The sequence below is a fragment of the Lissotriton helveticus genome, chromosome 2_2 (genome assembly GCF_964261635.1).
Source record: "Lissotriton helveticus chromosome 2_2, aLisHel1.1, whole genome shotgun sequence".
NCBI lineage: Eukaryota > Metazoa > Chordata > Amphibia > Caudata > Salamandridae > Lissotriton > Lissotriton helveticus.
This window is the reverse complement of record NC_136060.1, coordinates 340669810-340694589: the sequence shown is the minus strand read 5'-3', so window position 1 is coordinate 340694589 and position 24780 is coordinate 340669810. Positions and strand designations below refer to the sequence as shown.

The 24780-nt window shown below is 45.5% G+C and overlaps 1 protein-coding gene across 1 annotated transcript in view; it reads left to right on the top strand.

Moving 5' to 3' along the window:
* The window catches only part of JAKMIP1 (janus kinase and microtubule interacting protein 1), a 1395482-nt gene that overhangs the window by 397841 nt on the left and 972861 nt on the right, over window positions 1–24780 (top strand). The window contains 1 exon segment of the mRNA XM_078678490.1: window positions 7323–7469. Within this exon segment, the coding sequence (XP_078534616.1) occupies window positions 7323–7469 (147 nt within the window).

The window sequence follows — 24780 nt, the reverse complement described above, 5'->3', positions numbered from 1 at the left end:
CCGGATCTGTGAAGAGTTCTACGCTGTTCTGGGAATCGCCCTGCGCAGGGGAAAGCGAACCAGAAGCAACAGCTGCACCCGACCCCTGTTTCTGATAGTTCTGGCAAAACTCCTGCGCCTCCGTGGGAGTGTCAAATATGCAAAACGTGCCGGCAACGTCCACTTTGAGCCGTGCTGGATATAGCATACCATACTTAAGGCCCAGGTTCCTCAGAGTAGCTTTGACGCCGTTGTACTTACGTCGCGCCTCCTGGACCATGAGTGTGAAATCCGGAAAAAAAGACAAGGTACTGCCCTGCCACTGGATCTCACACTTCTCGCGCGCTGCCCAAAGAGCAACATCGCGATCATGGAAATTCATGAGCCTTGCAATGATGGGGCGCAGAGGTAGGCCAGGGCGAGGACGGGGCCCCAAAGATCTATGGGCTCGCTCCACCACAAACCCCTGCGTGAACACTTCTCTGCCAAACAGATCAATGAGTAACTTTTCCACGAAGATATCCATGCGTCCAGTTAAGGTCGTCTCTGCCACGCCAAGGATGTGGATGTTGTTGCGTTGGCTACGCGCTTCAAGGTCCTTGTTTTTAATGGCCACATCCTTGAGGTTTTTTCCACTCGTTCCAGACGTTTCAGCGATTTTGATGCGCCGTCCTCTATGCCCGAGACCCTGGACTCCACCACGTCCAAGCGTCGGTCGTGAGCCTTCACCTTAGACCCCATGTCGGCTAATTTTTGCTCGAGGCTGTTGAATCGACTGTCAAGCGACTTAAAACCGGCTCTGATTCTCTGATTAACATGGAAATCAGACAGGGGGGCGTGGCCACGGAGGCAACCAAGATGGCTGTCTCTGCTTGAAGCTCCGCCGGTCGGACACTGTCTGCTGAGGCCCATCTGCGGGCTTGAAAGGGTGACAGAAATTAGTGCTATCATCTGGGAGAGTGAATACAGGGACTTCAGCAACCATAATGCTTTGCGGTGAAAGACCGGCTCATCTGGGGGCCTAATTCTTATAAGTTATGGACTGAGACCGGCAGCACGTATCCAGACCCAAAAAGCCTCTGAGGAAGAAAGAATACTTTCGAAACGCGTCAGGTGGAGTGAATGGCTGTCGTATGTTAGCTGTGAACAGGAGCCCACTTATACCCTGATTAAAGGATTACCACCTTGTATTGCGACTTATATAGCGCACGTATCACCCGAAGGCATCAAGGCGCTTGCCTTGGGAACCCGTCCTGGTTTTTCCCTGTGAGATAACCCCTACTGGGTATCCCCAGGGTGAAAGCCAGGCATCCCGCAACGGGTGGGCCGCCGTAGTGGAGATTAAGCAACTATTGCCCAGAGTTGCAGCGTGGGACCCCATGATTAGAATTGGCACCGAGGCGAGAATTATCGAGTCCGTGGACATTTTTGGGCTCAGGACCCTGCCGCGTCGGGAATTGAACCCTGGTCCCGGGCCAGACCTCTGCATCAGGGTCTGCCGCTCTAATCAGTGAGCCACACTCACTCCACCTTGTGCCTGTGTTTGGATGCTGCTCAACGTTTGGGTAACTTTGGGGCTTTGATATAGATATATATATATATATATATATGTATATATATCTACATATATGGTTTTCACATATATGTGATGTGTTTCCAGGGTCCTGCGCATTGGCCGGAATATTCATGTGCTTATGACTTTGATGAGGATACCCCTGGAAGAGAACTAGGATTACAGGTAAGTAACTTATCCTTACCGATTGTGTGGAGCTTAAAATACAGTCATAAAGTTACTAGTATTAACTTTGTAAAGCTATTAATAACTTTCTAAAGTTGCTACTACTAACATTACTTCATAAATTCAGTTTATGCAGACTTCACCCCCTAAACTGAGAGAGTGGAGCCATGTGAATCTACACCTAGGAGTAACTTTACACTCAGAGATGGTGAATAGCAAAAAGTAATTAATTTACTGTTAGACCTGGCATCATTGGTGTGAGTCTCCCTTCCATTTTGACGGATTGCCTCCTCTGTTTTGATATGTTTTTGCTGGATTTATGCTTTGGGCACTGCGACACTGCTAATCAGTGCCACAGTGCAAGTGCTCCCTATGTTAAATTAATGTACTAATGGGTTATTCCATGATTGGGTTATTTGATTTATCTGTCAGCCCCTAGTAAAGTGCAACATGTTTGCCCAGGGCTTGTAAATCAAATGCTGCTGGTGGGCTTGCAGCACTGGCTGTGCCACCCACAGAAGCAACTTGTAAAGTGTATCTCAGGCCTGCCATTGCAAGGCCTGTGTGCAGTCTAGCACTTTCATGTCGACTTGGCCAAGTCGACCCACTTGCCAGTCCCTAAACCTTCCCTTTGCTTCATATTAGACAACCCTATGGAAGGCCCAAGGACAGGGTGCATTGTAAGAATAAGGCAGGACATGCTCTGATGTGTGTAGCATATCCTAATAGTGAATTACAGCCATATTCGTTTTTCACTAGTGAAGGCTACCTGTTCTCATAGGCCAGAATGGGCAGTTAGAATATTACATTCTTAGAATCCTAACTGACTCAGGGAACACACTAGAAATTCGTATTTAGTATGTCTGAACTCAGAATAATAAAGTACATCTTTTAGTAAAGTTTATTTTAATACTCTGTGTTTGCAAATACCACTTTTAGAAAGCAGGTATTTGCTTGCCTAACCATTTGAGCCTGCCTCTGCTGGGTTGTGTTTTCCTTGTCTGGGTTTGTGAGTGACAGGGCTGGGGGATTCCAGGAGACAGGCTGGGGCAGCACAGTGGTGAATAGAGAGATCTGCATCTAGATGGGAGGGAGGAGTTGCACCTGGGACCTGAATAGGGCTGGGCCTTCCCTCTGCAATGCTGGCTCCACCTCCTGTGGCTTGTCTGATGTCTCTGCCCTGCACTGTGAAAGGAGAGGAGGAATCATCTCAACAAAGTGCTCCAGAGCTGTTTCTTCCCTCCCCTGTGCTGGCTCCACCTCCTGTGGGGCGGCTGATGTCTCTGCCCTGCACAGTGAAAGGAAGAAGAGAGTCATGTAAACAAAGTGCTCAGGAAGTGGTTTGGACTAGGCAGAGGCCTCTCTGCCTTCAGAGAACAAAGGATTTTGGGGTATAAATATCGGGACCCTGATCCCAAGAAATTAGATCACTTCTGGAACAAGAAACCTTTCTGCCAAGGAGAAGAACAAAGGAAGCTGCAGGAGGTGTACTGCCCCTCTGCCAGTGTGCTGTTTGCTGGGTTGGCCTGCAGTGGTTGCTTCATTGCCATGGGAAAGGAGAAGGAACTTTGTAAGGACTTTCGTCCACAGAATATTCTCCAAGGGTTTGAATTGTGCTTGCCTCCTGCTGAAGTCTCAGGGCCAAAAGACTTCACCTCCAGCTCCCTCCTGAATTTTCTTACTGGGAATTCTAACTCCAGGCACTTGCGTGCCGCTGGGAGTTGGAAGCGCGACGCATTGAGAGGAAGTGTGTCGCCGCCGCAGCTGAAATCATCGCAACGCCGGAAAAGCGTGCCTTCGCCGCATCTCCCTGGAAGCGTGTGTTCATCGAAGCTGCCTGCTGTCACATCACCGGAGAAGAGTGACGCCATCGAGAGAGTCGCCATCGCATCACCGGAGAAGCGTGTCGCAGGGCCTGTTGCGGCTCCAAAGTACAGAGTCGTCGCAAGGGTGCCAGGGCGTCATCGCATTGTCATCGCATCGCCGCATCAAGGGCGCCATCGTCTCGCATCGCAACCGGATCATCGCATCGCATCACATCAAGGCGCCATCTTGCGCACCGCAACGGGCCCGCAGGCCGAGAATCTACGCATCACCTCTGCACCGTTAAGGCTCACGACGAGTCCCCTACACTGCGCAAGCATTGAGGAAGGACGCAACTGTTCCCCCGGGTACCAGAACCGACGCATCTCCCCTTTTGCGAGCCTTTTGTTCACTTTGCGTTATGCATCCAGGTACTTTGTTGAGAACTTTGTCGCATTTACCAACAACTTGAACTAAGAGACTTTAATCATCTTTTAAGTAATCTTAAGTGTAGTATTGTGTATTTTTGTGGTCTTGTGTTTGTCTATATAAAGAATACTTATTTTTATGAAACCTGTGTTGTGTCCATCTGTAGTGTCTTCACTGTATTACTGTGTATCTTCACAAATGCTTAACACGCTGCCTCTCAGAGAAGCCTGTCTGCTCGTGCCAAGCTACCAAGGAGGTGAGCAGGGGTTATTAAGGAGTGTAATCCCCTTATCCTGACTTAGAAGTGAGGGTCCCTATTTGGACAAAGGTGAACACCATTGCCAACTAGAGACCCCCAGATCTAACAGTTACTCATAGCTGTAATTGTAAGACTAAATTGACATGTCAATAAATATGTGAATTTACATTTGTGAATGGACGCCAGAGTCTTTAAGTTTGCTAAAAAAAAAAGAGGAGAGTTTTTTGTCCACTTATTTTCCTGATTTCTGATTCATGATTACACCTCTGTTGATACAAAGGTATTTTTCACACCAGGGCTGACTTGCGTTTTTGCATGATTGCTTTAGCTGAAATGGGTTGCTCAAATCCAACTCTGCAATGCTGCAGTTTCTAGACATACAGACGTGCATTTGGTCAGGGGATTCTTTACAGCCGAAGCCCATCCTTGGTACGGGTCACATTAAGCGTTGGTGGTGAGCATACACATGCTACAAATATAATGAAAGGGATTGAATAATTGATGACAATAGGCTGGTTACAGCTGACTGTGCCTGCTTTCTGCAGAGCTGATTTTCATTTGGCTCTTCTCAAGTCGAAGTTGAAATTCCATAAAAAGAAGTTTTTGGAAGAGAATATTAGGCTCCAGGTAACATATTCTGAGAACGAACTGATTAATGAAGTTGTTCTTTCCTTTTTGTGGGAATGCAGATAAATACTGTTGAATGTGGAAATCGTGATGGCATTTGAATATACTGAATGGTGTGACCTCATTCTCAGCACCGCAGGACTGCAAGGTGCATTAGCCTGTAGTTTAAGTGTGTACAAAAGGGAGATGATCAAAATGAAGGTAGGTGAGGGCAGGAGCTGACATGAGTTTGATCCACAACTTGAAATGTGTCCGCTTTATAAAGTCAAGAATCAATGTAAAACATGAACATCTAAGAGAGCCTCCACTTTCGTAAACAAGTTATAATGGCAGTTAGAAAAGAAGTATCAGTGAGGTGTGCACTGGATAATGGAGATGAGGGAAGCAGGAGGTAGAAAGCAGTATGATAGGATGTATATTTGGCCTGCGTGTTGAAGTTGGAAGGAGCAAGTGGCATTGATGATGATGGTTTTGGTTCTGTGAGGCTTGCATTTCAGTGATATGATCATCGAGTCCAAGTTATACCCTTCAGTCTACCTTACTGAGTTTCCAGTGGGGACTGCTGCACATCTCATATTAGAAGCCCTACTGCCTTCGACTTGGCAATTTCTAGTGGTACCACTGCAAACAACAAAGATTTCTTTAGTGCTGCTGGCAGAAGGATACTTTGGTGGGGGAAGGGAGATCGGAAGTTGCAGGTGTGATGTGTTCATGTTCTAGGCACAATAGAATGATGTCTAGGGATTTCCTCTCAGCCAGGTAAGTTTCACACATCACGTGATATGTAGGTCATACTATTCCCATCCATTCTTGCAAGCCCTTGCATGTCTTCTGAGGGGAGGCTGTGTTAGTTATACGATGAAAACTGGAAAAAACATTAACTTTTCAAAATAGCGGCATAGGGGACTGAGAGAGAATCCTGAAGAGAAAGCCAGTGAAAACAACTCTGTTGAAAGCAGAAAATGTTAATGATAGATGCACTGGTGTTGCAAGGTCATGCTCCAGCAGGTTGGAAAAACAATTGAAGATGGTGCCTGAGCCATTTCAGGATCCACCAACTAAGAAAAAACATTTACAGGAACAGTCACCCTTTTCTGTAAATGTATTTTTTTTGTATATTTCTTATTTTTCAAATTATTTTTGAGGATAAAATATAAAAAAGATTTGGGATTTTTACAAATGTAGGTGTTCGCTGAGGCGTGACCTGGCAGGTGGGAATTATTGTATGGTTATGAATCTGAGTACGATACCTTCACTGCAGAGCAATTGTTAGAGGTAAATAACTTTATCAGAGATATCAGATCTAATATCCTGATAATGTCATGTACATTTTGTTTTGCTCAGTGCTTACCTGGATCATGCTGTTGTCATCGGACAACAACACTTTTCCCAAATAAAAAAAAATCAGTGCAAAAATATAACGATGGATGTTGCTAATGTGATTTTCTGTGTAAAGATCAGCACCTATAAGTGTTCGCAAATCACAACTCTTCTTTTTGCCATCAGTATCTTTTATTGCGAACCGACCTATGGACTATTGAGTTCATAGGTTATTTAGCAAAATACTGAATCCTAGTGGATCGCAAGCTGGCCTGACTAATGTATATTTACTAAGCAGGTAGCAATGTACCAGTCAGAGGGAAGGGGTCGTGAAAAAAATTAAATGAAACCTTTCTGCGTTTTTTTTTCAAAGCAACTCGATTTTCTTAAAAGAAACGGGGCTACTTTTATTTTATTTTTGAAAAGCAATCACAGAGAGGTGGTGTGCTGAAAAAAAAAGTTTGCATTCCTGGAAAATGTCATTAAGATTTGGCAGTGGTCATCTGGACCACTGTATACTCCCCCTTAAGCTGCCACCCCAATTCTCAAAGGGAGCCTTTTGCCTTTAGCCTTTAGCGAATGCGTTACCGCCCAACTTGGGATTCAGTAACGTAATGGCTTCTGACTGCAATTCCGGTCACAGATCACAATCGCAGTTTGAAAGGGATGCCCACAACATGCTCCTTCCAATGACAGACTCTTAAAATGGGTTTAGTACATACACAATAACATTCTAGTGGTCGCAAACACTCTTATTCACATAAATTGCTCCATACCCCAAATCTTGAGCTGATAAACAACAAAGTCAACCCATCACTTTCCAAACATTAGGTGCGAAGTCAAAACAAATTATGATTGAAGTGCAGGGCCTGCCTACAACACACCTTTTGAATGAACACAGAAGCAAATACTGAAGGATCCCGTTTAAAATGTTTAGAAAGAGGGGAACTTTGCTTCCAATGAAGAAAGTCAGAGGTTTAAAAGAACATTTGTTAACAGTAGTAACTTAAGATTTACATCATTGTGTGTTCTAAGATGATGGTCCACATAAGGCAGTCAGAAAATATTGTTTTGACAGTTTTACATATGTTTGAAAGAATATTAAACCAACAATTGCAATATAAAAATCCAAAATTATTTCTTTAATTGTTTTTGTATACCTTTTAGGTTAAACGTGTCCGGGAAACGGAGGGTCAGTTGAAGCCGCTGTTGGAAAAAAACACTAGAATGACCAAAAAGAATGAAGACATGATGCATTCAATACAAAGGATGGAGGAAAAAATTAAAAGTATATCCAAAGACAATGCTGAACTGGTAAATGTTGCCAAATTCAACTTGAATTTACCATTATTTTATTTAAGTATTTCATATCTCATACCTTTGAGTTTTCTTAATTGATCTGCAGAAGATCAGTCTCTTTTTAGGTCTGGCCTAAAGTTTTCTAAAAACAGATCATACAGAAAGTACATGTATATAAAGGGCTCCAAGTCAGTACCAGGGCCGGACTGGGAACCAAAACCGGCCCTGACAAAGTGCTCGGCCGGCCCCCCGCCCCCTGGGGGTTGTGGGTGTCGCCGAGCTCTTGCCAGGGCCCGTTTTCGGCCAATTTTGTTACAGGGCTGATTTTACAGCTATGCTGCAAAAACGGCCCTGTAACAAAAACGTCCTCCAGGGGCCCAAAACCGGCCCCCACACATGCGGCGCACCGGGGGATTGCCAGGTGGCTAGTCCGGCCCTGGTCTGTACTCTTTCACCATTGATCTGTTGACATGTCACTCAAACTATACACTCTCTCACCCCAGCATAAGGTATAGATCAACAGACCAGCCCACTCCAGCCAATGAATGCCTTTATTTTGAGTGACTGCATTTCGCCCTTGCAAATGTAAACATACACCTAAAAAATAGTTCCTGCAAAACAGAAATTGTTAGGCCACCTGCACATTGCAATAACTGATAGCCCCTGTGTGTAATAGGGTTAAATCTACTAATTTCATATCCTTCAAGACATTTACTGTAAATTACAATATTCATTCCTCCCTATAAGCCAGATTTGGTATATTCATTTTTAGGTCTAGCGTACAGCGCTTGCGCGGTCACTAAGCGACCTATTGTTTATGCTTTAGTAGTTGAACTCAACCCATTTCTTGCCTATGCTTTTTATGTGTCTGCCTTAGTGTCCTTTAAAAATACTTGATTTCCAATGGGCAATCTGCTGTTGTTGTCCCTCCTTCTCATTTCCGGTTTTCTTCGTGCAGCATCGACTAAGTACAACATCGTTACGCTTTACATGTATTGGTCTTCCTGCGGGGACTACTTTTCTTCTTCACGTGTTTCCCTGCCTCAGCACCACTCATGCTACACGTCCAGCGCGCTTCCCATTTGTAGAAACTTCAAAAGAACCAAACCACTCCACTCCCTTGTTACACTGCCATGCAAAGTCGATAACACAGAATTAACTTTCTCAACAGCGCAGCGCAGACATATGGCCGCTTCTTTATTAGTTTTATCTATTGGCTATATCTTTGATGTGGACGTACCCGTGTGACATCCAGGTGATGTCACAATTGAAGATTGCTGCCTCGCTGCTGGCACAGGGGAGAGACGCCATGGTTTGTTTTTTGACAAAGTGAAAGAGTTACTGAGGGCGGCGTTGGCCTCCGTGAGTATTTTGGTTCCGCTCCCTCAGTCCGTAAATAAAGAGTGTACCTGAGTTGTGGGGCTTAGCTGTGGAGGTTACCTCGCACTCACTACAGGCTGCAGGGGCTTTTGTTGCACCACTGCACACGTTCGCAATACTTTGTTTTATAGCAGCCAGTTGTCTTGCTTTTTTCATGCACAGCTTTGCCGTCAAGTGAATCTGTTTGCTCTGTTACTGTTTTACGAAACACAATGAAACACGCGGGATCCAGTTTGGAGATTCAAATTCAGTAGTTGCAAATATGTTTCTGATGTATCCGGATGTGGCGCTGTTTCAATTCCCGGCAGAAAAAGAAAAGAAGTTGTACTGTTGAAAAACGCAGGTCTGTTTACCTCAATGTACACACCATTAGATACAAATGGATATAACTTGCAGATAATATGCGCGCTGACAGAGAAACACACATATACTGCTAGAGGATTCGGAGAAAACTAGTGCTAACTGGTCCAAAATAATTCATGCAAGTATAAGCAGTGCGAGATGCGTATTATAAATTGTAATGCTCCCTTTAGCGTGTTTGTGTAATGTGATTTTATCGTGCTACAATATTTTTTACCATTTTACCTAATTTTACTTTTCAATAACCATTTTGCAGCCCTCTGCACTATGAGTGTTTTCATCAACTATTTCCGAGCATTCGAGTGAAAGAGATGGTCTTTGACGGGATACTTACTGCCTATTAAACTTGAGCTATAAGTCAACACAAAAACGTGCGTGAACTTTAATATTGAAACTATCTCAAATTACATTTTTTAAATTGTTTTTTGTTTAGAACGTGTTTTAATTCCTGTAGTGAGCGGATCGGTGCATCCTGCTTCGGGAAGAGCATCGGACTTGACAAAAGGTTATATTACAGGTACAGACCCGAATCCTCAGCTGCGCATGGCGTTTGCAGTGCCCCTGCTTGCGAGCAAGCCTTTTTGATTTTTAACTTTTTGAGCCTCTTCTCGCCCTACATTGTATATTTGAGAAACAAACTTCATACCTTCCATGATTAGTAAAATGAACAAACAAGGTCAGAAAACATAAGCTCCTGGCGCCGTGCAAGGCAAAAGCAGAAAGCCATATGTGTATCTATAGATTTTATTGCATATCTGCAGTGGATATAAAAAGGGGTAAGAAATAGACACCAAAATATATTATAAATCTATTTGTCTTTCAAACTGCTTAACACTGTTTGGTTTTGTTGTAGACACACTCGTTTCTTTACTCTGTAGATAAAAAGAGTGGGACTGTGCTCCCTTTTAGTGCCTGGCTTGATGTCCGGTCGTGTCACAAGGCGAGTAATTGTAGTCCATCACTGATATTTCCTGATTTCTCGTCAGTCCGCGGAGTTATAGTTACCCCAGTATTGGAACTTTCATAGATTCCCATGCTTTGCATCATTCCCCGTCGTCATTTGGGAGCCTCGGTAGTATCATAACCATAGAAACAAAAGAGAAAAATAGGCCTAGGCCTCATCTCATTTTGTATCCTATCACCCTCTTTGGGTAAAAGAGACCAAACTTTTGTCAGGACCAATCAGAGCAGCCTCACCCCATAGAACCTTCCTGCGAGAGCTCAGAGCCTCAGATTTTTCTACCGCACGTTGTGCTAGGGAGTCTCCACTGAGCTCTGCTCAGTTTTCCATTCCATTCTACTTATTTCTTCAAATTTTCATCTACAAACAAACTATGTCTGACAAGGAGAAGAAGGCCTTATTCAGGTCCTGTGAGTCTTGTGGGAAAAAGAGGCTTTTTGTAGAAGATAAGCATGAAAGCTGTATTTATTGCTTATACCCGGACCACAAGGCCACAGACTGCAAGATTTGTAGAACCTTCTCTACAAAAACGTTGCGAGACAGGGAGGACCGGCTTTTGACCTGGCTGCAGAAGATGAAGACTCGGAAGGAGGTGCTCTCATCGGATGAGGAAGATTCTACATCTCTGTCTTCATCTCGGAGATCCAAGAAGAGGGGTAGGTCTTCTCCCTCTTCTTCAGCCGAGCCCCCTATCAAGGCCCCTCATAAGATCTCTGACAGGTCTGAGAGGGCTAGTCCCATTAAATCTCCTCACGGAAGTGAAAAGGAGAGGCTGGGACAGGCTGTTGGATTGGTGACGGCCACTAAGGACAAAAAGGAGGTTTCCATCACTTCTCCTCCGTCCAAAAAGGAAAAAACTGTTGAAAAATACTCTGCAGTCAATCCAGGGATTTTGCCTGAGAGAAAACGGCGTCCATCGACGACAAAAACAACGGGTACGTCGACGATGATTACTTCTCTTAAAGCTTCCACTGTTTCATTGACTCCGTCGACGGGGCCGTTGTCGATAGCGGTATCAACGTCGACGACTCCGCCGTCGTTTAAGGTACCTGGTTCGTCGACCATGACTACTTCCTCGTCGTCAATGATGGTGTCAGGGCAGGTGCTGTCGACGGCCTCGTCGTCGTTGAAGACTACGTCGACGACGACAACGACTTCGTCGACGACACTGATGGTGATGACGACGAGTTCGACGATGAAACCGTCGACGATAATGCCGTCGACGACGATAAATACTCCATCGACGACGTCCTGTATGCTGTCGACGATTCCATCGACAATTCTGTCGATGACGGCCGCACCTTCGACGACGGCGCCGTCGACGTGTCAAAAAATGCAATTTCTAATACAGAAGCTGAAAATTACACCTGAAATGACGTCTCCTAGACGGGTTTCGTCTCTTCCACCATCAATGCTTCTGGATGATGAGTCGGGTGAGGAGGAGGAAGATGGAGGCCAATGTGGGGATGCCTACAGTCCCTCGGATTTAAATGTAAAATTGCAAGAGACTGACACAGAGGAATACTATGAGCATGCATATGACCAACAGGTGCATCACTATGTTCCTCAGGAGCGACGTCCTCCAGGTTTGGGGCAGGACATGGTGGCCATGCCGGCCTCTCTAGTCTCTGATCTACAGATGATGCTGCAGGACTACAGAACCAGGTTTCCATCAGAACCTACGGTACAGCATCAATGACCTCCAACTCCGGTGCTGCCGCAGGCGCAGCCAGTTGTCGTACTGCCTCCTACAAAGATGGTGCCTCTGACACCACCAGTGGTCATACCAGCGCTACTATCACGGACAACGGACCCTGAGCCAACCAATACCGTTCTGCAGGATACCTCTTCCGATGATGAAGTACATGTAGATCCTTTGACTGATCCATTGCAGGACCCAGACTTGGACCCCGGTGACAGTGGATTACAGGATCCGGACGCCACTGGACGAGATACGTCCGTATCGCCGCCAGTCGATATTGGGGGGGTTCCATAACTTCATGGAAAGAGCGTCGAAGAGGTTCGGACTGCCAATTATAAGGGAGCAGTCTGAATGTTTCCTGTATGATTTCAAAGAACAATACAGAAAATCAGTCAAATCCATTCCCATAATTGAACATGTGTGGGAGGAAGGGATCAAGATCATGCAGAATCCGGCCACTGTTATCCCTGTTCTTCCCCGGCTGGAGAAGAAATATAAGGCTCCGGATGGCAGTCCTGCATGTCAAATTGGACAGCCTAAGCCTGATTCTGTGATCTCGCAGGCCGCACAAAGCAAATCCAAAAACCCATCAATGCCTCTGACTACGCCTCCGGACTAGGATGGTAGGCGCTTGGATAACGTGGGGAAGAGGTTTTCTTCCATGGCCAGCTTGCTTGTTCGAGCAGCAAATGCTCTAGCCATTCTAGGCAGATACGATCACCCGATGTGGTGTGACTTGGAGCCATTTGTGGAACAACTGCCGGACTCCGCGAAGGAAGAGGCCAGGAGAGTTCTGATGGAGGGAGAAAAATCATCCTCCGAAGTAATTGATTGTGCTATGGATATAGCTTCTACGGCTTTTCGTGCCTTAGCAGTGTCAGCTATGTTACGCCAACAGGGCTGGTTACGAGCCACCTGGTTTCGTCAGGAGGTCCAAAATAAGATCCTGGACCTCCCATTTGATGGTGAGATGCTTTTCGGTAAGCGTGTTGATGATGCCCTGCAAAGTATAAAAAAGGATACTGACACGGCTAGGTCCTTGGGATCATTGAACTATCGAAAGGTCCCATTTAAAGGTGCACGAGGCGGAGGTTTCTCTTCTTATAGAGGCAACAACCAGCAGAGCTATTCCTCGCAGTCTTCGCAGACCCAATATTCGACTCAACGCCAAGGACAATTGGCGTCTTTCTCTCGCCAACCTCAGCGAGGGCGTCAGAACCGCCAGGGACGCGACAATGCCAAGAGGCAATAGCGGCCTCCTGGCTCTTACTACTGATCCTCCCCTCCCCGTCACATCAGTGGGGGGCAGGATATCTTTTTGTCTGGACAGCTGGAAGAGTATAACATCGGACCGGGCTGTCCTGAATATTGTTCAGAGTGGCCATACGTTGGAATTCCAAGATCTTCCTCCAACAAGAGCTCCTGGCGCCAACCGCACGAAACATCTGGGACTGTTACATCTCGAAGCCCACCAATTGTTCATCAAGGGGGCAATAGAGCCGGTACCTCTCTCTCACAGGGGCAGAGGTTTTTATTCCAGGTTCTTCCTGGTTCGGAAGACGGCAGACACTTGGCGCCCCATATTAGACCTACGAGAGCTCAACACTTATCTCATCAAACTATCTTTCAGGGTGGTTACTCTCCAAGATATTCTTCCTCTTTTGAACCCAGGCGACTATTTTGCGTCTCTGGATTTAGAAGATGCGTACTTCCACGTACCGATACACCCAGCTCACAGACAATATCTACGCTTCACAGTAGGCAAGAGCCATTTCCAATTCGAGGTGCTTCCGTTTGGCCTTCGGTCTGCACCACGGATATTCACAAAAGTGTTAGCACCAGTGGCGGCTTTTCTCCGAAAACAATCACTGGAAGTTTTCCCCTACTTGGACGACTGGCTCGTCAAAGCCCCATCTTTCAAGGAAACTTACCAAGCCGTTTCAACTTGCATCCAATTGTTCAGTCACCTGGGCCTTCAGCTCAACAAGAACAAGTCAGTTCTGCGACTCTCCAGCTCCACAAGATTCCTTGGGGCCATTTTAGACACAAAGCGATGCACAGCTCGTCCATCAGACGAACGTCAGCAGAAATTGATCATCTCAGCTCGCCAGGTGATGAAACAGAAGTGCCTTTCAGTCCGACTCTACAAGTCCCTGCTCGGGTCGATGTCATCCTGCATACCATTAATACCGCATTGCAGGCTGCGAATGCGTCCTCTGCAGGAAGAGCTAGACAAACAATGGTGCCAAGCAGAGGGCTCTTTCAACGACAAGGTGTTGGTAACGCCAGAAATTAGAAAGGCATGCGAGTGGTGGCTGGTAAAAGACAATATCGCAGAAGGGCTGACATACAGGATCTCACCATCTCCTCTGATCATGACCACGGATGCCTCCTTGGAAGGCTGGGGAGCAGTGCTCCGAGAGCTTCAAGCCAGCGGGTACTGGAGTCCAGAGCAACGCCAGTGCCATATATGCTTTTTGGAGCTGTCGGCCATTCGGTTGGCTTTGCAGGCTTTCCTTCCCAGAGTTCAGAATCAAACAGTGCTGGTCCGGACGGACAATACGACGGCCATGCACTACATCAACAAACAAGGAGGAACAAGATCACAAACTCTGTCCAAAGAAGCTCAGAGAATCTGGGATTATGCGATTATACACAAGATCAATCTGCAGGCCGAACACCTGGCAGGTTCTCTCAATGTCACAGCGGATGCCCTGAGTCGCCAGACAGAGGTGAATCACGAATGGGAATTGAACCAGTCCATTCTGGAGAGTGTGTTCTCGGTCTGGGGAACACCGACCATAGACCTCTTTGCGTCTCCGGTGAACGCCAAATGCCGGTTTTACGCAAGCAAGGTTCACCATCAGGCATCTCTGGGGAACGCCCTTTCGATTGCCTGGTACGGCGCATTCTTTTACGCTTTTCCACCAATTCCCCTCATTCCACGAGTACTCAGGAAGATGAAGGCGGAGCCATGCAAGATGATTCTCATTGCACCAGCGTGGCCCCGGCAGTTCCGGTACACAGAACTACTTCTACTCTCCCAGGATCATCCAATTCGCTTGCGACAGATTCCGTCCCTGTTATCGAGGGATCAGGGTCAGGTGTTCCATCCGGATCCGAAGTCGCTGCACTTGAAAGCGTGGCTCCTGAACACAGAGAGTTCCGTCATCTAAATCTCCCCAAGGAGTGTAGAGAAGTTTTGTCCCAGATTTGAGCACCAAGCACTAATAAAACATACAAGGCAAAATGGAAGAGGTTCTGCCTGTGGTGTCAAAGACAGGGTCTCCATCCTTACAAATCTCTGCCTCATCAACTTTTGCCATATATACTATCATTGGCTAAATCTGGGTTGGCACATTCTTCAGTAAAGGTGCATCTTGCAGCCATATCGAGGTTTCGGCGCACTTCTTCAGGCCCATCCCTATGGTCCTCTAGGATTGTTAAACAGTTTTTGAAAGGCTTGTTTCGGAGGTATCCTCCAGTTTGCCCTCCTCCGCCAGTTTGGCAACTCAACCTTGTGCTGGCTCAACTCATGAAAGCTCCGTTTGAGCCGGTTCACAAGGCGGACTTGAAATTCCTGTCTTGGAAACTGGCGCTAACATCAGCTAGAAGAGTTAGTGAGCTTCAAGCACTCTCCATAGTGGATCCATTCCTTCAATTAAAAAAAGATGTGCTTATTCTTCGCACCAATCGGAAATTTATTCCGAAGGTGCCGTCTGAGTTCCATTTGAATGAACCCTTGATCTTAAAGTCTTTTTTTCCACGCCCTTCTACTCCGGCGGAATGGACATTACATTCTTTGGACGTTCAAAGATGCTTGAAATTCTACTTAGAACGCACACGCCCCTTTCGAAAGTCATCCCAATTGTTTGTGTCCTACAGAGCACCACGCAAGGGGTTTCCTTTAGCAAAAAGTGGCATTTCACGCTGGATCTCCAGTGCGATTCAATTCTGCCATCAGGAGGCGGGCAAGCCCCTGGACAGAAAAGTCCGTGCACATTCCACAAGGCCTGTGGCATCGTCTGTGGCTCTTTTCTCTGGAGTTGCCATCAAAGACATATGCAGGGCGGCAACGTGGAGCAGTACACATACCTTCACGAAGCACTACTGCCTGGAGTCTGCAGGACGAGACAACGCTGCTTGGTCAAGCAGTCCTTAGGAATCTTTTTCAATGAGAGGTGAGCTTTCCCTACAATCCCTCCATCCTAGTAAGCACATTTTTGTTGTTGTTTTGGTATGCTATAAGTATTGTCATATGGTTATGTGATGCCATGTATCTAACAAAATGTGCTTTGGTGATTTACTGCTAGCTACTCTGATACAAAGCATGGGAATCTATGAAAGCTCCAATACTGGGGTAAGAAAACAAGTTACTTACCTGTAACTTTGGTTCCCCAGTATTGGTAACTTTCATAGATTCCCATGCGCCCACCCTCCTCCCCTGGGAAAGCTCAGTCTTTTTACAGAGATAGTGGCGGTTTGCACAACGGCTAAGAAAATCTGAGGCTCTGAGCTCTCTCAGGAAGGTTCTATGGGGTGAGGCTGCTCTGATTGGTCCTGACAAAAGTTTGGTCTCTTTTACACAAAGAGGGTGATAGGATACAAAATGAGATGAGGCCTAGGCCTATTTTTCTCTTTTGTTTCTATGGTTATGATACTACCGAGGCTCCCATTCCGACGATGGGGAATGATACAAAGCATGGGAATCTATGAAAGTTAACAATACTGGGGAACCAAAGTTACAGGTAAGTAACTTGTTTTCTTCCTATTATTGTCTGACGTCGTGTCAGGTTGAATAGATGCTCGCTGACGGTGCCTTACTTCACGCCAGGTCGTGTTGCAAGCTGTAATTGTGTCCTAGGTTGTGCCTGAATTCTCATCCGCCTGTAGGGTTGGGAGTCCCTGTAGGGTCTGCCTTCATGTCAGGCCTTGCATGGAGGTATGGTCCCCGTTAGTGGGTTACTTCATGTCATGCCTTGTCACACAAGCCAGTAAGTTGTGTCCGTTGGTATGACCTGGCTTCACTTCAGGTCGCGCCACTTGCAGTGTGGACATATTTTACTTGTCCATATTATTCACCCAAACTCGAGGTTTACAAACAAAGGGGATGCTGTGCTTTCAGCATTTTAGGGTGCTATGTCCTCGTGGTTTTTGCAGTCCAGAGAGCAAGGCTCTGCTCTCCCTTCATGCAGGTCTGTGAGAAAGAAAGGTATGGTCAGTGGCCTCATCCCGAACACCTCTCCACGTGGTGAGGTGCTTTCTGTTTTATGTGTGCTGCAAAATGCAGCACACACAGAAAGAGGAAACAAGCATTTGCAGTGCGCTAGATCACGCAATTGTGAGATTTTGATCTATTGGCCTTGTAAAGGACAATGCCTTTTATTTATCTGTTTAAAAACCCTGCAATAATAAAAGGCATTGTCATTACAATAACTAATAGGTCGAAGTTTCTAAAATGTGAGGCTTATTGCATTGCAAATGCTTGTTATCACTTGAGTTTCTAGTGTATATGCAGATTTTTTGTTTGAAACCACACCCATCACAGGTTTGTAATAGACATTTTAACCACTTGAGAGAGCCCTCTAGTAATTCTACTTGTGGAACTACAGCAACCCTATTGCAAAGTTGTACCAGCACTGTCAGTATGCAGGAAAACCTCTGCACAACTCAATGACTACACTTCATAGACTTACGAGTGTAAAAATGTTCTTATGAATAGTAGGGTGTGATCACAAACTTAAAAAATAAAATAGGAAATGTACTGAGATCTGTATATATGACTAGTTATGAAGAATCATCTTTGGAAAATAATTAATCCTATGGAAAACAAGCACAAATGACTAAAATAGCAAAAGTGTGTATTCAGAGTTCTTTACGAAAGCAACACTTCCTAAGCTTGCAGGTCATTTGAAGCAGTTGCTTCTGACTTGAGCTCCACCTCTATTAACAAATGGAAGTGCAGCCTTATGTGAGAATTTCAATGCTTTTGCATTTGACTCGTGAGGGACATCAAGCAATTACTAGTGGAACTGAGGCTTCTTTTAAGAATGTCAGTGCTTTTGCATTAGACTTTTGACAACATTGTAAGAATGTCAATACTTTTGCATTCAACTTTTGATGGACACCTAGTGATGACCAGTGGAACTGCGGCTTGATGTGAGAATATCAATGCATTTGCATTTGACTTGTGAGGACACCTAGTAACGACTTCTGGAACTGCACCTTCATGAAATAATATATATGCTTTTGTGCTTTGCATTTGACTTAACAGGGCTTTAAAGAACTGCAGCTCTAGGTAGGAATTTTGAACATTTAGTTGAGATACATTGAGAGAAACATCCAGTAACAACTTCAGGAATTACAGGTTTTAATTTTAAATATTGATTTCACCAAATATCTTTATCTATTGGCTACTCTTTTTCCATTTTGCCCACTGCCTTTTGCCCATAGCATAAGGCAGTGGGCAGCATTATCATATTTACTTATTCTATTGAAATCAAGCACAGTTTATTACAGTAGTAAAAGTGAATACATACTTTTTATTTACACTGCCTCAACTTTGTCAAGGACATTTGAAGCAGTTGATTCTTACTCAAGAGGGACATTTAGTAGCCGCGTGAGTTATTGCAGTTTTGTGACAGACTTGTTAAACAGTTGCTTCAGACTTGCGAGATCCTGTAACGACTTGTGGAACTGCAACTTCAAATAAGAATTACAATTATTTTGCATCTGACTTGCTAAGGCACATTCTAAAGGACTAGTGGGACTTGCTATGGCCCCAGAGTAAAAAACTGGTGAAACTCTTGTTTTATGCAAGAATTTGAAGGCAGATTTTCTATCGCACGTCGTGTGAGAGGGATCTCTCTGAGCTCTGCTTCATTTCTTCATTTCTTCAACTTTGGTACATCCAACCTCTATGCTGATACCATGTTGGAATCTTTTAAAAAAAGGACTCTTCAGATCATATGGCTCTTCTGGTACGAAGAGGCTCCATGCTGAGGATCCTCAAAAAGAATGTATTCTTTGCTTATATCCACCCCACAAGGTGAAGGACTGCAAAAGTTGTAGAACCTTTTCAACCAAAAACCTCAAGGATATAGAGGGGAGGTTTTTATTATGGCTGCAGAGACTTAAAACCAATACTGATGTTGCCTCGGAGGAACAATATAGTGCAAGCTCTCACACCTCATGAAAAATCAAAGAGGGAAAGGTTGCAAGGGTCACCGGAAGGTCATAAAAAAGCTGTTAATAACACATACCATGAGTCTTCCAAAAGCTCCTCACAAAAAGTAAAGCGTTCAGCTCCTTCAGAGGTAAAATCTCACCCTCCAACTCCATTGTCTGTTTTTGTCCTAAAATCTATAAATTCTTCCTCATACTCTTCATTAATAAAGATCGAGCTCGCCATGACGTTCTTGTTGATGACTGCAACGCTGTGGAAACCATCATCAATGCCTGCATGTAAAAAATCACCGACACCGGTCACTTCTCCGTTGTAGATGACTCTTGTCTTTGAGAGCCTTACCGCTGATGAAGACTGCCCCATCGGCAGCCGCGCCATTGACGCATGCCACGTTGTCGCTGGGCATCACGCCGTTGACTATGACGACCTCGTTGATGAAGAAAAACATGTTTACGACATTGATGACGACAACCTCGTCGTCATTAAGCATTGTCTCACCGTTGGTTGCAATATCTGATAGAGACATCTAGCTGCAGATTCATTAACTTTTGAATTCCCCCCAGGCATCAGACTGGATCCTGCAATTTTTCAGCAGTATCTTTGCGTGCCGGGGTACGCCGTTGTATGTCTCCGTAATGACTTTGACTCTACTTGTGACATCAGTGGAACCATATAAGTCCCCTCCGGCCCACAGACATCAGTTTTCTTCTTTTCTGCCATGTAACCCGTATCCAGAGAAGCATGTCTATGGCCTTTTTTCAGCTTAGCTGTGACAACTTTTCATTTTTAAAAGGCACTCATACGTCAACCACAGAGATGCATATAGGACTCTCCTTATTTTAGGAGATGATGAGTTAATATTTTGCGTAAGTGCTTTGCTGAAAACTGCTGTTAGTGCGTGTAATACGATGAACACTATTTTTATTGTCCCGCACCACATTGGATTTTACACAACACTTTTTATGATTATTATGAATTTGTGTGTTTGTTGTTTTATGGATATGTTTTCATCCAAATAAAGTAATTGAACTGAACTGAACAATGTGCCAGCTCTCTCTGCCTTCTGGGTTTAAGTCCTGTGGATCTTGTGCTCGACAGATGTCAAGTACGGGTCCTCATTCCATATGTATGTGGTACTTGGGTGAGCATCACGAGCCAAAGAGTACAATGCCTGCCAACCGCTGAAACCAAAGGTGTTGTGGGAGCAATGAATGAAACTCCTGACGGCGTGGTTGTCTTGGACTTCCAGGTCTTCTAATCTCAGTTGACTGCGGTTCTGCAGCTGATCTGTTCCAGAGGCCGTTATCGTGGGCGATGTTCTCCATTCAGTGAACGGCGGAAGCAGTCCAAGTCCTCGTCCATATCCCACAGTAAGGGTCGTCATAAGCGATTGAAATGGTGGCCTTCCGGGGCTTCTTTGACTCACGACATGGCTTCAAGCGGCTCCTCACAACCTCGTGCAGAGGACTCCGTGCAAGAGTTGCTCCTGTGCTTCCCCATCTTTCCTGGAACCAGGGCGACTTGGACCCAGATGTATTATGATGCTCTTAATTTCATATTTGGGTCCTCACCTTCCCCTGGAGTGCCTCCAGGTCCGAGGTGATGGGTGCAAAGACTGCGTCCTCTCCGACGGTTTCATCCTCGGCTGCAGTTAGACCATTAGACACAGTGATGCCAGTGCACAGCCTTTCAGGGTTCACACCTGTGGCGCCCACTGAATCTGGAGCAATGCCGGTTGTTCTTCCGGAATATGTTTCGATGTAGACGGAATGTTCTGAACTGGAGTCAGTGCACGACCTTGCTGAAAGTCTTGAGGCGTTGACATCCCCTCGACTCATTTTGTCAGTGTTGGTGCCCTCCGACATCCTTCCACGTTCTCATCCCGAGGTGGATCCGGCACAAATTGGCGTTGATAAACGCCATTTACGGAGCTGATAATTCATGGTTCTGTGGGGGCTTCATAAGAACAGTTTGTGGAAGAAAACAAAGAAGGGTTTCTTTTTGTGCATCCAGTGCCTACAGATCTCCTATGATAGATAGCCGGATTTCTGAGTTAGGTGAAGCAAGCGGGTTAGACTCATCCCTGCTTCTAGCCTTCTATCTCCTCCTGGACTTGCCTCGGAAACATGCTCTTCCTTGGTGGGTATGTTAAAAAGGGTGCGTGATGTTCTACATTTGACTCTGCCTTCAGTGGAGAAATTTACAGACCCTCTCATTGAGGTTTTTCATCCAGGTCAGTCAGGGATTGAGCCAGTGCTACCCTTTTGTGAGGTATTATATGATCTTTTACTCGGGGTAGGGGCTAGACCTGCACCTGTGGACCGTACTATTGCCCACAAGCACCGCCCTGCCCCCTATGATCCTGCTTGCCTTCTTCGTCATCCGACACACCACAGTTTTGTGGTTCAGGTCTCTCGACGTGGATAGTCTTCCTCATACTCCAACTGACAAAGATTCAGAAAGCAAGACTCTTGTAGAAAATGTATGTTCTCTTCCACAGGTGTGGAGTTATGTTCCATTGACACAACTTGCTTCCTTGGATGTTTTTCTCATGCCTTATGGGATTCGTTGTGCCAGTTTCTGCCATTATTTCTGGAGGCTTATAGGAACAAACTGAATCAACTGATTTCGGATGGGTAACAGGCGGCCAGGTTAATTATTAGGTGTGGAATGGACACCACATATTTGATTGTTCGCGCCATGGCATCTTCTGTGGCCTTACACTGGGGAGCTCAGCTTCTTTCTACTGGACTTTCTGTTTTATGGTGTTCATTTGTTTGGTAAACACAAGGAGATCATGGACGTACCGCTGAAACTTTTCAGACACTTACCTCCAGTCACAGATCTGGGTTGAATCATCATTGTTCTTTAGCTCACTTCGCCACCCCAGTTCAGACACAGCTATATGCAAATCAGTCTTGACCCTGTGCCTCATGGGAACAGTCTAGCCCGAACTGACAAGGTATGTCTTCCCTGGACCGGAAACAAGCATCCTTGGACAGGTTTCGGGGTAGCAACCCTTATCAGCCAGAATAGCTTGAATCCAATGGCACAGTAAGCAAGGGACCCACATCTGGTCATACCCTGCCAACCGAGTGCGAACAAAGTAAACAAGGATATGATGGACTGAGCTCTGAATCTTTTCAAACACTCACCCCGAGTCACAGATCTGGGTTGAGTCCATCATCGTTCTTTAGCTCACTTCACCACCCCTGTTCGGACCCAGCCGTATGCAAATCAGTCTTGACCATGTTCCTCATGTGAACAATCCAGTCTGAACTTTTACATTCCATCATGCAGGGCCATCCTTTAGCATGTGCGAGCTGGGACCTCAACCAGGACTCCGACCTGCAGTGGGGGACTAGTACTCCCTACTGAAGTTTCCCTACAACCCCAAAAGAAAGTGGCCTTTTGCTACAACCGGACGGCACGCTTGTTTTTGTTTGCTTGTTTGGTGCCAATGCAGATGCCGCTTTGTGTAGGTTTAGGGACAGTCGGGGTGGCTCAGACCCATAGCCCTCTTCCCTTCTTTCAGCTCTTTCTGTATTTTAAGGGAGATGTTCCTGTGCAGAAGGCTCCTCTTTGTTTGTAATTTGGCTCAAAATTGCATTATGGTATACTTTTTGTAGTGTAGTGTCACCAGATGTGGTGTTCCTGCCTTTGCAGGACTTATTTCTTATGGTATTTTTGCTGTTGAGGACAAGTTATTTTTCTTTGAGGCCCTGCATGGGTGTTTTCCTACTCGAAAGTAGGTTTCTTAGTTATCTCTGCTAAGGAGATTCTCACTCAAGAGATTTGGATCTATGGTTTCTTTCTCATGAAGAAAGGCTTGAAGAACAGCGAGACCAGAAGCAGCAGAGTCTTTCTTGGTGCAGTCTTGGTTCCAGTCGAAGTCCAACGAAGTCCAGATAGTCGAAGAGCCACGTAGATTCAGGCTTGAGTCATGTCCCATGAAGAATCGGAGGACCCACCCACAGGCAAGCCCTAAGTACCCTAAGGGAAGGGTTGGAACAACTCAGGGGGCCCTCCCAGAGAAGGAGCTGGACAGAGGGGAGGATACTCCCATGTCCTTTGTCCAGTTTCGCACCAGAGCGGGAGCCAATGGCTTCCTGAACTGGCTCAAACTGGAGTATGCAAGGAGGGCATCAAATGTGCCAGTCAAAGCAGTCTGGTGACGCTGGCAAGCACTCCCATCCCAGCCCAATATCACTTCTCCCTGTGACAGGAAACCTATTGTTCTACCTTCCCCTGATCAAGCTTGGCTCAGCAGCGGTAGTGCAGAATAGTGTCTGTGGTCGGCAGCAGAACTAGCTACTCTCAGACCCTGAAAGGTTGTTACCGGGAGTGCAAGAGGGTACCCGAAGGGAGCCCCCCAGTACCTTGGATCATACTTGCAACACTGGAATCGATGTTGGAGTATGGTTCAAACATGTTTGATACCAAACATGACCGGGTTCCATGTAGCCGCAATGTAGTTAGAAATCTTGTAATTACTATATAGTTAGAAATCTCGTAATGACTGATGACACACTGATGACACACTTAAAAAGCCTGGAGAATTGACTCAGGAGTTTGTCCTGCTCATGCTGGCGCACTCCCACACTGATAACCAAGAACCCTGCCTTCAAGACTGAAGAGCATGATTTAGGGGTGACTTATAGGGTTTAAGTGCATTGACCTCAGATATAAGGTAATTATATCTGTTGTGAGAGGTGCAATCACCAATTCACACCGGTGGCAATGGGAGGCATGTAGTCACATTTTCAGTGGACTCCCATAGGTAGCACAATACATGCTGCATCTCATGGGGGGCCCCTAGTGTACCTATGCCCTGGGTACCTGTTGAAATGTAGGCTCTGCTATCATGGTTACCCCCACTTTTTGCTGGTGTTGTTCTGTTTTCTGATGTGTCTGACTGGGATCCTCCTAATCAGGACCCCATTCACTGGGCTTCCTCACTACATGTGTTATGGTAAGTACTTTGGTACCTCCACAATTTACTACTGATGTACCCTAGTAAATCCCTAGTTCTCTTCCAGGGGTTCCCCATCAATATTCATAAGCATTTGAATATTCCCACCCATGCACGGGGACCCCGGAAAATATATTAAAATGATATATGAAAACATATATAAACAGATCTATATATATATACATATAGACATTTTTCTAAAAAACAAAAAATGCAGCCTTACAGACTTCAACAGGCTAAGCGATGCTGTGAAATCTTGTCTTTACACATAAACAAATAAACCAGGAAGACCAAAAGGCACTTGAACCTCTTTTAATGAACAGAAAAGCAGGCATTGTTAGCCATAGGCTGCATTGTAACTTCAATAGCATAGAAGCTGAAAGCAAATTTAGAGAATCAAAAACTGGCACCATGCCTTTAAGGCAGCCATGACCCCTAGCCCCTAGCTTCCCATCATGCCTCAGTGGTGACAGTTAGGTCAGTTGTTCTTTCTGGCTCCTTCAGTCGGGACCCTGGTTAATCAGCTCCACAGATTTTTTACTTTTCTGTTAGAAATTATATTCCTTTTTCACTTAAAACCATTTTACTTCGACATGTTACACCTGTTGGAGTATTCCTTTACCTTTTTTCAGGAGTTTGGCATTTTTTATCTCTCAGAAATGCCTTCCCTTTATGAAACATGCCCTTCCTGTGGCAAAAAGAAGGCCAAAATACTCTGTCTGTATTCTTTGCCTTCCGTATTCTCATGTTCCTGAGACACAAAAA